At 43.8% G+C, this 12,198-nt stretch overlaps 2 protein-coding genes across 11 annotated transcripts in view; one reads left to right on the plus strand and one right to left on the minus strand.

The window, feature by feature from the left end:
• The window catches only part of PARN (poly(A)-specific ribonuclease), a 578,557-nt gene that overhangs the window by 322,568 nt on the left and 243,791 nt on the right, over positions 1-12,198 (minus strand). The window lies entirely within an intron of this gene.
• The window catches only part of MRTFB (myocardin related transcription factor B), a 386,264-nt gene that overhangs the window by 176,457 nt on the left and 197,609 nt on the right, over positions 1-12,198 (plus strand). For 4 of the 10 annotated variants that reach the window (XM_079120567.1, XM_079120568.1, XM_079120569.1 and 1 more), the window contains exons 14-17: positions 1,780-1,938; positions 2,251-2,388; positions 3,765-3,825; positions 5,875-7,976. In XM_079120567.1, the coding sequence (XP_078976693.1) occupies positions 1,780-1,938; positions 2,251-2,388; positions 3,765-3,825; positions 5,875-6,410 (894 nt within the window). In that variant the 3' untranslated portion in view covers positions 6,411-7,976. Of the gene's footprint in view, positions 1-1,779; positions 1,939-2,250; positions 2,389-3,764; positions 3,826-5,874; positions 7,979-12,198 lie in introns of those variants that run through there. The other 6 variants (XM_079120564.1, XM_079120566.1, XM_079120571.1 and 3 more) reach the window with 4 other exon arrangements.

A 12,198-nucleotide genomic window follows, 5' to 3' on the forward strand; every position in this document is an offset into this window, starting at 1 on the left:
TCACCGTGACGTGCGCTGGCTCAGGTCCCCTCAGACAGTGCTAACTGATCACAGCTGTGTGTTACTGAGCTTCAGGAATGCTCACAATACAATTTTAGTATTTTTATAAGTTCAGTAAGTGTTCACATGTTCAGACAGTTTTCTTTGATTTAGGGAAGAGGAAAATATAGACAGCATGGGCAAGTTTTTATTCACTAAGTCTTGATATACTAGAGGTAGGAATCATTACTTCTGGCTCACAAGAAGTGATATTTTACCGACATAAGGAAATTCAACTTTTTCCAATGAGAGCATAGAGTGGTCACTCACAGAGGTTATACTTTTTGGAGGGATGCACTAAAGTTATTTATATATATATTTATATGTATATGTATATATATATATATTTATATTTATATATAATATATTTTATAATATATAATATATTGCATATTATATTATATTATTATATATTATATTAATATATTATATATAACTTATATATTTTATATTTATTTATATTTATATATAAATAACTTTAGTGCTTAAGAAATACTCATGTGCCAGGTACAGTAATGCACTCCTGAAATCCCAGCGACTTGGGAGGCTGAGGCAGGAGGATTGCAAATTCAAAGCCAGCTTCAGCAACTCAGTGAGACCCTGTCACTAAATACCGTACAAGAGTTGGGGGTGGTTTTGGGGATGTGGCTTAGTGGTAAAGCACCCCGGGTTCAATCCTTGATACCAGAAAAAAATGAAATGCTCATGTAGAGTTGATAAAAAGGTTTTTCTCTTTCAGAATATTGAAGTATATTAAATATTTTTATGAGTAAACCAAGTTCTGTGAAATACAGTACTGTATCAGCAACATCCCCACATGTTTGTAAAAAGCTTTTGATAGAACAAAATGTTCTGCAGTCCCTTCCATGGGAGGAAATTCTCACCTCTGCCTAATAGAGCAGAAACGGCTCTATTCAGACGGGGACAAATTTTGAAGGCAAGAGAGCCAGTGGGTGTGGTATGGGCTGCATCAAGGTGTGCTTGCAGCACTAGGCAGCTCTGCAGCTTCCCCTCTGGAGTGAGGACCTAGGCCAGGACCGCAGGGCAGAGGCCTGAGCCCGGAGGCATCCCCAGGCAGCAGGTGCTGAGCTGGGAGTACAGTGACCTGATGGTCCGCTCACCTAGGTGTCAGGGAAAAACAGAACTGAAGCAGAACCAAGAGTTTTTGTCCCTCAGAGACTGGGGCAGCGGGAAGAGAGGAAAGAGTTTGATTTGGAACACATTAAATTTGAGGTGTCCAGGAAGGTGATGGGGATGAGGCTTAGAAGCAGAGAGGCTTCTAGGTAGGTCAGGATAATTGGCTCATCCTGACCCTAAAGGGGAGAGGAGATCACATGGTAAGGAGGTCAGAAGTTCAGTTGTCCCTTTAGAGGGCAGCTGGGAGAAAACCCTCCCCTAGGGGCTGTCTGCACCAGCAAGCTGCTCAGAAGAACCAAGCGTGCTCCAGCAGAAGGGCGGGCAGACTCGGACCAGGGCAGGTCAAGCCCACCTCTGTTTCTGTAGATAGCACTTTGTTGGCCTGTAGCCACTCCCACTTACTTCACGTTGTCTGTGCTGCTCTCATGCTCGGATGGCAGAGGTGAGCACTTCCAAGAAGCCTTGTGGCCCACACACCTTAACCTCAGGACTTTGTGGCCCTTTACAGAAGTTTGCTGACCCCTTCTCTGAAACGTGGTTTTCTTTACTTCACTAGGAAAGGCAAAATAACAAACCAAATGAGAAATAATGTATCCATTACAGGTTTTCACAAATTCAGCACCAAATACCATTCTTCCATATCAGAGACCACCTGTGCCCGCGGTCCAGCAGCCCTTTACCAATAAGGCCTCCAACAGCGTTCTTCAGACCAGAAACACTCCGCTTCCATCCCTGCAAAACGGACCCAACGCTGCCAACAAGGTAACCCTGTAATGACCTCAGCCGACAGGGCTTGCTGGCACTGCTGTCACCCTGGCACCCTTGCTCTAGGCTGGGAATGACCGAATGTCATTGTCAGTGGGATGATGGCACCTTGTTAAGGAGCCCAGCTGTGGTCACAGAGAAGATGAGCCTTCCGTGCAAGGTGGCCCACCAGAGCCCTAGCCACCCAGGTGCTTAGCCTACTCCCAAGTTCTTCGACTGGGAACTGTAGGAAGAACCTCAGAGCAGTTTAGCTGGGGCAGGAGCGAGCTTGCTGCCAAGAGCTAACTCGTGCTCCTCTGTTTGATACAGCCTAGCTCACCCCCTCCACCCCAACAATTTGTCATCCAGCACTCTCTGTTTGGGACCCCAGTCACCAAGGCAAAAGACCCACCCCGCTATGAAGAGGCCATCAAGCAGACACGCAGTGCACAGTCATCCCTTCCAGAGGTAAGTGAGGACCGTCACGGTTCTCGAGGCTGATGTTTCTTGTGCTCTCCCCACACCTTAAGCAGCCCCATACCAGATCCCTCGTCTGGTGATTTGCCTCGATGAAACAAAAATTATAGCCAGGAGCTTCGTATTTAACTGGTTATTTAAAATCTCAATCTCACTTATTATGAAGAATCCAAAATGTGTTTCTGTAGGAGAAATTATCTGCAGTCACTGCTTATTCAGAAATCCAGGGCTTGTCTCACTTTTCCTTTGCTACAGAGGGGTCAGTTATGTTAGGGGCTGATGTGCTTGTTAGCAGGGCACATCATTTTATCTAGCTTCCTCATTTCTGAAGCCACCATGTGTCAGGCCAGCCAAGTCTACTTCATCCTGCCTCATCTCTAGTCTCTAGGACCCCCGCCCCTTCACGTGACTGCTTGTAGACGGAGCAAGCACACCGTGGATGTGACAGACCTGCAGTTCTCCAGGCTCTGCAACACCGAGTGCCCAACAGTGACCTGTGGCCTCGGAGCCTGGTTTCATTGATGAAGTAGGAGCAGTTGCAGCTACCCCTGTGTATAAAACATCTGGCCGTGGTAAAAGCCCAGACCCTGCAGCGCTTGTCATCCATTGTCCTAAACACACCTCCACATCTCCCAACCTCTCCAAAGCTCTTTCAAAGCTTAAAACTAAACATTTTCCAGAAAGGACCCCAGCCCCACAGAACATGCACACCAGTCCCCCTCCACTTAGAGGGGTGGTGTACCTGCCTTGCAGTCTAAGTGAGCATCCACAGAAACTGGCACTAGAGGACAGCGCACAGTTGGGCACCCTCATGGAGGGGTACAGATGCTCAGGGCACAGTGAACAAATAGTGGTAAACCCAAATTTAACCTCATCAATAATTACAGTAAACACAGGGGTTAACAGTCCAATGAAGATGATCATCTTTAGACATTTAAAGTTTTACCTAAATGAAAATATGTAGGGCTGGGGTTGTGGCTCAGTGGTAGAGCACTTGCCTAGCATGTGTGAGGCACTGGGTTCGAGTGTCAGCACTGCATAAAAGTAAATTGACAACTAAAAAAATACTTAAAAAAAATACAGACACTGTGTACTAGAGGCTTCTTGAAATCCAATTCAGTGACAGAAAATAAAGTCAGTGTGGAAGTCAGCTGAGCTAACATCTTGCTCCATTCTTACTCAGCGTAGTTGACCCAGCCAATGTGACTCTTGGGGTAAATGGCTAAACTTCTTAGGCGACTTCAGTGTTTCCCAAATTATCAAATGACAGACTGAAGTGGATGCTCTGTGAAGTCCCACAGTACCCCAGCACACAGTGGTTCCACCCTCATATGAGACTACTAACGTGTTTTTCTCCTTCGCCATAGATTTCCAACGCACACAGTCAGCAGATGGATGACCTCTTCGATATCCTCATAAAGAGTGGAGGTAGGTCAGAGGTCACGCCGGCCCCCACAGGAAGTAGTTTCTCCACACATCTGTGACAGTCTCCTCCAGAGCTCATGGCTTACCTTTGGATACTGAGAAATATCTAACTACTGTGACTTTTAAGTCTGTAGAAACTTAAGCCATTACCTTACTATAAACAAGGAGAAGTCATTGATTCAGCTCCAACGTAACATAATGGTAACATGACATTAGAGCTATCAATAGATATCTGCCTGCTAAAAGATAATTGCAAAAGTAAAACTGGATTTAAATTCCATGTTTAAAAGCTTCAAATTGTATCCCATGTGTATCAGTCATTTTCAAGGGATGAGAACATTCCAGCTCTGCTTTAATTCTGTGACAACCACATTACCCAGCTTAGGCAAAGGCAATACTAAAGGACTTTCTATATATGTAGCCTTAAAAGGGTATTTTTAACCACAAAAAAGTCAAGGTTATCTCTGCCTCAGCTTATATGTCTTTAAAAGGAAGAATAAAGTCATTTTAAGAAGTTCAAGGGCTGGGGGTGTAGCTCAATGGTGGAGTGCTTGCCCAGCACTCACAAGGTCCTGATTTAATCCCCAGCACCACAGTTAAAAACAATTGCTATTTAGTATTTTAAAGTACTTTTAAATTATCCTGAAAGTAATTTTTATTTGAATTTTGAAATACTGATTGAAATTTCTCCATCCATAGCAAATATTTTTGATATCGAGGTTGTCCTGGTTAGAATGTTGGGCATAGCAGAGAATTCTTGACATTTTCCTATAGATCTACATTTGCAAATGTTTTTGTTGTTTTTGGCTAAGAACTACATGGGCCTTGCAAAATAATTTAAGCTCATTGTATATCTAAACTATGGAAATTTTTGAATAGACATTCCATTTTCTGATTTTTAGGGTGAAAAAAAAGCTTTTGCTTAATCTGGTAGTCTTTAAAAATTTGTTAATTTTTATAACCAAAACTTAGAAATTCAGATTTGACAAAGTCAATCAAAAATTTTGAGTCATTTTCAAAAAGCATTTTTCTTATGAAAAAGTATCCAGTAAGTGCATTATCTCATCTTATATACTATCAGTAATAAGAACTAAGATTTAAATAATTGTTAGACTAGCTAAATTGCTCTTAAAGTTTTCAACATAAAAACGATCCAGAGCACCGAGTGCAGTTCATTAATGGGAATCAAATTTTAAGGTTTTTTTCCTCTCACCTGTTTAAGAATCTGAGCTTTCATTAGTTAAATCTATTTTCCCTAGTGTACCTGCATAAAAATGAACCAATACATCTTCATGAAAGTTATTCAGACATGTGTAGCTAAGTGAGCACTGGTGTCTATAATAGATGGTCCACTAATTTGCCACTTGATCTGGCAAAGAGTAACAGTCAGCATTTATCAAGGCAATACCAAATCCTCAAGAATTTGTATAAACTCAGAAAAATAGGACCAAAAAGTGAGAGAAGCAGGGGATCCTCATTATCTTAAGAAAAATGAGGGAGCCATGTATTGGCTTTAATTCAGAAATTTAATAAAATGTCATTATATGTTTTCAGAACTGTGTATGGCATGTGTATGGCTAAACTGGGGACATAGTCAACTATAATTTTTTTTTTTTTAAAAAGAAGATACTAGATCTTTTTTAATATTAAGAATATACTTCATGTCTCTGCACAACTCAGGAGACACATTTCCACATTCACTTTGAGGGTCTCATGCAGTTATCAGCAGAGTCACAGTGTCAGATAAGGAGCCCTAGCTTAAAACCTTACGTGACTGAGAATAAATATCCAATAATTAAATAATCCAAAGCCCTTGATTCCTGCCAAGTGGCATATTACAGCTTGCAATGCTTAACCTTACTAAGGATTGAAAACACATCAGAATGTAATAAGCTTTTATTTAACTAAAATGATCCATCATCCTAAAGATTACTGACCAATAGCATTTCTTTATCTGAGATGAATGAAAATAAGAATCACAATAGCAAAATAACTGTCCTAGTAATAGAAATTTTAGAATAGTAGTTAATCTTTACTTCAATTATTTTCCAGAGATTTCCCTACCTATAAAAGAAGAGCCTTCCCCGATTTCCAAAATGAGGCCAGTGACAGCCAGCATCACCACCATGCCAGTCAACACAGTGGTGTCCCGACCACCACCCCAAGTCCAAATGGCACCACCTGTATCCTTAGAACCTATGAGCAGTTTATCCGCCAGCTTAGAGAACCAACTAGAAGCCTTCTTGGATGGAACTTTACCTTCAGGCAGTGAAATTGCTCCACTACAAAACAGCAGTGAAGACAGGGAACCCTTTTCCCTGATTGAGGATCTCCAGAATGAGCTGCTGAGTCACTCTGGCATGCTGGGCCACGCACACTCACCCATGGAGACCTCCGAGGCCCAGTGTGCCACAGGGGCTCCCTGTCTGTCTCTTGACCTCTCAGACTCCCACTTGGACAGCATGGAGTGGCTGGACATTACCATGCCCAACACATCCTCGGGGCTCACTCCTCTCAGCACCACTGCGCCAAGCGTGTTCTCTGCAGACTTTCTAGACCCACAGGACCTCCCGCTGCCATGGGACTAAGGTCACAGGCTGCATGTCTCAGAATTCATGAGGTTTCAGAATATGAAGATTCTAAGAGGTCAGTTTTTAGAGATAGATCCACAGTTGCATTGTTGCAATTAAAACATGTTATAGAAAGAGTAGCTAAGAAGGTCAAGGCCTGGAAACCAAATTTGAAACATTTCACTGCCTTCAGCAGTGAATCCCTACAGTTTAACATGGCACAGGGCCTTCTGAACACACTAGTCCAACACAGCTCGTCTGGTTCTCCAGACTGCAGTAAAGAATGAAAAATACCTTTAGATACAGACATAAGGAAGGGTAAGGCATGCAAGAATACGACACTAGGATTCTCTGGTAATCAGCTACATGTAAACCTCTGTGTCACTGTGACCCTAAATAGAATGCAGACAGCTCCACTCACAAACCAAGGCTGCAGTGAGGGAGAGGAGTGCTCTCTGCAGGACGTACTTCCTAGTGGTGGCCTGAGCCAGCCCCGGCACAGTGGGGAGTGCTGCCTAGCTCCTGATAGCTTCCGGAGGAAGACTTTGGCTCCATACAGAAACCTATGTGATTTTTTTGTGCTGTAGCTTATTTTGCGATTTTTGGAATCTTACTTTAGAATTCCAAATTTAAATGGAAGCTCTTTCACCATAACCGTATGTCTACAAAATATCATCATAGACAATCCACTGTAAAAAGTCCAGGTATATTGATAACACTGAAAATCCTATGAGCAGCCCTCTCGGTTGATTAGATTGGTTTTAATGTGTATATTAGGCATTTATATGTACACTCTGACTTTGTGATTTGTATCGCTGACATTAGGGTAAGGAAATGGATATCCAATGGTCCTACTTTTAATAACTCAAATATTTCTAGAGTACTTGAGCCACATGTATTTTCATATTTAAAGAATTGCTGACTAACTTTCAGGTAACCAGACCCATCTCAATGAACCAAGAAAAGGCTTTAGCATGAAATATCTTTCTGAGCTGGTGAATTAGAAGAATGGAAGGTAAGGGGGAAGTCTTTTGTGAACCCAGGACATTCCCACAAGTACAAGTTAGACTGTGTCATGAGCTCGGCCACCAGACCCCAGCTCTAGCCGTCCTTATCTGTCACTAATCCCTGGTTATCATCTTACAGACTTGTAACTGGATGTCCTACCTGAGCTCTCACTGTATTACCAAGCCTAAAGATCAAAAAACTGGAGGTTTCATTAGTTTTTATATAGAAAAACATTATCACATTTGTCAAGTAATTTAAGAATTTTCTAAAATGCCAACTATCACAAGAGTTCCCAAATTATTTTGATCTCGTAATTTTAGGTATATGTAAAATGTAAATAATGGAACAAAACTGAAATCTTCCAAATGAGGGTGGAGGTTTTTATTAAATAATGATACTGTGCTCTCCCCTGGGTAAGCCCAAGGGCCAGGTTGATTCCTAAGTCATTAGATGGTGGATGTTCCGCACAGGGACACACAAGAGGCAGCCTGACCTGTTATTTGGAAAGAATTTGTGAATCATTTCTGGATTTGTGTTTTGCCTAAAATGATTTTCTTTTTTGGTCCGTAAATTGTGCAACACATAAGAAAAGTCCACTTTTCCAACACTAGCTCGCTGGAGCCCTCTCTCAACTGCACTTTCTGGCTTGCAGTCAGTGCTCAACGGTGTGTTCAGAAACTGGCCGCCCACCCACAGCGTACAGCAACTGACACAGAACGCCAGCCCCACCCAGGCAGAGGAGGCTTCCCAATGCGGCTGGCAGGACCCCAGGGCAGCTCCCAGGGCAGGCATGGTCTCCAGAGCCAGGTTCTCGCTTGGGAAACTCCTGTTCCCTGTGGAAGGTCTGGCCCTGGGTCTTCTCCGAGGGCTTTTGTCTGGGGTTTATCAGGTCTGCAGTCTCCAAGCACCTTCCTCCGATTTGAACTGCATGTCAAGTCAGCACCAAATAGCAGTGACTGCAGGAGGCCACTGAACACCTGGTGCTGTTAACTCCCGTTGAATGACCTCGGTTCCGTAGTCCCGAGTTGCATATAGCTCATGTTCCAGCCCCCAGGTCCCCTTTGTCAGTAGGGACCTGGGGCTGGAAACGTACCACAGAAAGGTTGCTCTCCAGAAACATGTCACACAGTACAAAGACTGCCAGCTTATTATCAATCTGCAGTCAAAGAGCAGACCGAAGTGGCCTCCTCACGTGTGCCAGTGTCATCCTCCAGAGGGCAGTGGCCTGCAGCTCACCTGCTACCAGCCATCCCACTTGCACCATTCCACAGGGCCTCAGCCCAGTGTCCAGGCAAGGCGAGCACCTGGGCAGTGCGCTTGTGTGCATGTGACATGACCAAAGACCGCTCTGTAACCCAGGCCTTTGACCTAGCAGCGGTAACGTGCATGTACTACAGATGGCTTCCTGCTGTCGGAAGCTAGTTTCATAGCCATTAAAGCACAGGTCAGAAGGACGGGTTGAATTCTCACTGTGCATGTGTGGTTTAGACTAGGGACTGTTGTCCATCACAGTGCAGAGTATCCCATTGCCAAGAAAAACTCCTGGAAACACTGTCACCCCTCTTTTTCCCTGTAGTCTCAAACAGTAGTACAGACCTTCCCCTCCACTGTACATAGTTGTCAGATCAACGTCTGGGGGGCGGGTAGATAAGAATCACGCTGAAGCTTCTAGGGAGGCCCTGAAGTGCAGGGATGCGGTCATCCTGTGCTTCCTGAAACGTGCGATCTCTTGTACAGGATCCGCCACATACCTACACAGATTCTGAATTTGTGGAATTTTTTGTGAAGTTATGAATATTTTTGTAATACTAAGATATTTGAGTTTCCTCTTTAAAAAGCCCAGGGTTCCGTGGCCCACGTACCCGACACTTGCTGCTTGCGAGTGCTGCTGAGGAGTAGTGGTAGAGGTGCTGCCCCAGCCGCTGCCTGCAGAAGGCATGGGCACAGAAATGAGATGGTGCCAGTAGGCCACGCGGGCCAGGCCCCAGTGGCGCACAGGAGCACCTTGCCCATTCCGTGACCAGAGCCAACTTGGGCTTCCCCTGCCCTTGCCCCCAGTCATTCCAAGGCACCCAGCTGTCTTCAGAGTCCTTTCAGAATTCCCACACTGACCCAGCCACAGCAGCTGACAAAGTAGCTGTCCCCGCAGATGATGGGGTGGTCCCTACTGTCCTGAGACGGACCCGCTCTCAGGTGGCAGGGTTGGAAGTGTCTGCGAGGAACCCACACTGTAGCAGTCACCCTCCTGCCATTTCCGCAGGCCAGTTGGCCGAGCCCCAGAAGCACCATTTTTCACTGTACACGTGAATGCTGCGCACTGGCAACAGAATGCCAGATCAGTCGACCCACTGACCCATTAGCCCAAATGATCTGCGAACATGAACTGGAAGGTCAGGCTTCTCAAGGAGCACAGCCTGCAAGTTCACAAATGTGAGTCTGGAGAACGCCCTCACTATACTTCTGCTGTTCTTTTAAGTGACTTCAACCAAAACTGGAAAACAACAATTAAAATATAGTCATTGTTTTTCCTGGTTCAGTCCTTCAATCACTTGCTCATTGAACAATCTTTCTGGGCTACTGTTATTTGTGAAGTTACCATGTGGCAATAAGCAGGTCCATGTTTCTTCCCCACTCGCCCTTTCTTGCAGTGTCTGAGAAAATGCATCGTTGCAAAGGTTTCTACGTGAAATCTTTTAAGGCCTGTAAATCAAAAAAACTGCACATGTTTACAAAAGAGCTTCATCCTCCATGCACATACATTCTCTGTGAGCCGTGATTGGAAGCACCGAGGCTTCGTGGCAGTAGGATGGCGGGCAGGTCCACAGGTGCTACCTGGACTCCAGCAACACAGCCACAGGGTAACAGAGCTTCATGCCAATTGCTGAGACTAAGCTTTACCCAGGTGTATAGAATCCCCCAACAGAGCAATTACCTCTCTACGTTATGCTGTAAGGAATCTTGCTAAATTGGTAGGAAAAGGAAGCACTTAGGAAAGGGTTTAGTGTCTACTAAGAGTACTTGACCTCAAGCAACCTGTAGTGATGCAAAATGCTTTAAAAAGGAACCAAAGGCATTGCCAAGTATTTGCCAAAAGGAGGCACTTTTTATTTAAAATTTGAGACTAATGAGATCTCAAAATACCAGTCCCAAAAAGGTATTATCCATTTAAGGTTATAATTTTCACAGAGATGTAGATATTCTCTATTTTCATGTAAAATAGTTCAGAGTTGCTTTGTTGGTTTAAGAGTAGTACATATTCAATAGTAATACAGTTTTTTTTCTTTTCCCTTCTCTGTAGGAATTAGGTTTCTTGCTTGCAATAGAAATGCAGCGTGATAGTGTTTCTTATTTTCATTGTCACGTAACGTCTTAGCATCTCACTTTGTGAAAAAAAAGGAGAAAGATACCAATCTACAGAGCCCTGCCTATTAAAGCACTAGTTTAAAAAATAAAAAATTATGGCAGTCGGGGGTCCATTCATGTATTGCCTTTCTGTTTTTTTTTTTTTTTTAAACCATGATGCCTTCGTATTTGCTGTTTGCACCCCTGAAACCAGTTCCACATCATGTCTGAATGCCATACATTTTGCACATGTACTGTACATAGATGATGCATACTGTATTTTTATATGTGTGCACATTTATCATCAGATCTTTTGTACATAGTGGCAGTATCGTAGCTGATCAGAAAATGTTTGATATCTCAGCGATTTTGCATTTTTGTGTCTCAAATAAAAAAAAAATTTTTTGATGTACTGTGATTTTTACTGTGCAGAGCAAAGACCACACCTTATGTGTCAGTGGGGCTGCTGCAGACTGAGGAATGAGTGGGCTTGGGAGGAAATGCCACCTTAAGAACACAGCTCACGACAGCAAAGCCAGGGCACTGTCAGGACAGTTGTATAGATCAGGCCCAAGACCATGACATGCAGAGGAGCATCTCAGTGGCCACATTGATAAGGCCATGATTCACATCAGTCATGTTCTCTCCTCCACAAAGAAGCATCAACGAAAAGCAGCAGGCGATGTAGCTCTCACTAAGGGTCCACGTGGATCCTACTGCACAAGCATGCACACCAAAACCCCATCCCCACGCTGACGGTAACAAACACCAGCAAAGTTCCTGAAAGGACCAGACGCAGTGGTGCACACCTATAAGCCCAGTGGCTCCGGAGGCCGAGGCAGGAGGATGGCAAGTTCCAGGCCACCAGCCTCAGCAACTTAGTGAGACTCTACCTCACATTTTAAAAAGGGCTGGGAATGTGGCTCAGTGGTTAAGTGTCCTTGGGTCCAATCCCAGTACCAAAAAAAACCTAATGACTTGGTATTGGATCCTTCAATTTAACCAACTTTCAAAAGCAACCTAAGATGTTTTTATCAACTATAAAACATGGTCTTTACAATTCAGGTTTGTTTTTTTGGAAGATGACCCTTAATTCCAATCTGAGAGCCTAAAGTTAAAAAAAAGTTTTGAGGAGAACAGTACCATATTTTCCTCTTAGAAGAGACAAGATAAGGAATAAACTTGGTTGACAACTAAAATTTTAACATTGCTGTCTGATTAAGAAAGCAGACAGACGATCAGTCCCCTTCACTCAAACAGCGAAATGCTCACCGTCTGTGACATCAAGTGCAGGATGGCCACACACTACACGTCACCAGCAATCTTATCCCACGTCCCACAGACCATCCCTCACCCCTCCTTCAAACAGCGTCTGTTTCTGATGGAAAGTAATTTTAACTCCACTTAACTTTAAGAAGCTTCACCTTGATGTTCTTTTAACTTTCATGAAAGGTTG

This window comes from Sciurus vulgaris (assembly GCF_902686455.1).
Source record: "Sciurus vulgaris genome assembly, chromosome: 18".
NCBI lineage: Eukaryota > Metazoa > Chordata > Mammalia > Rodentia > Sciuridae > Sciurus > Sciurus vulgaris.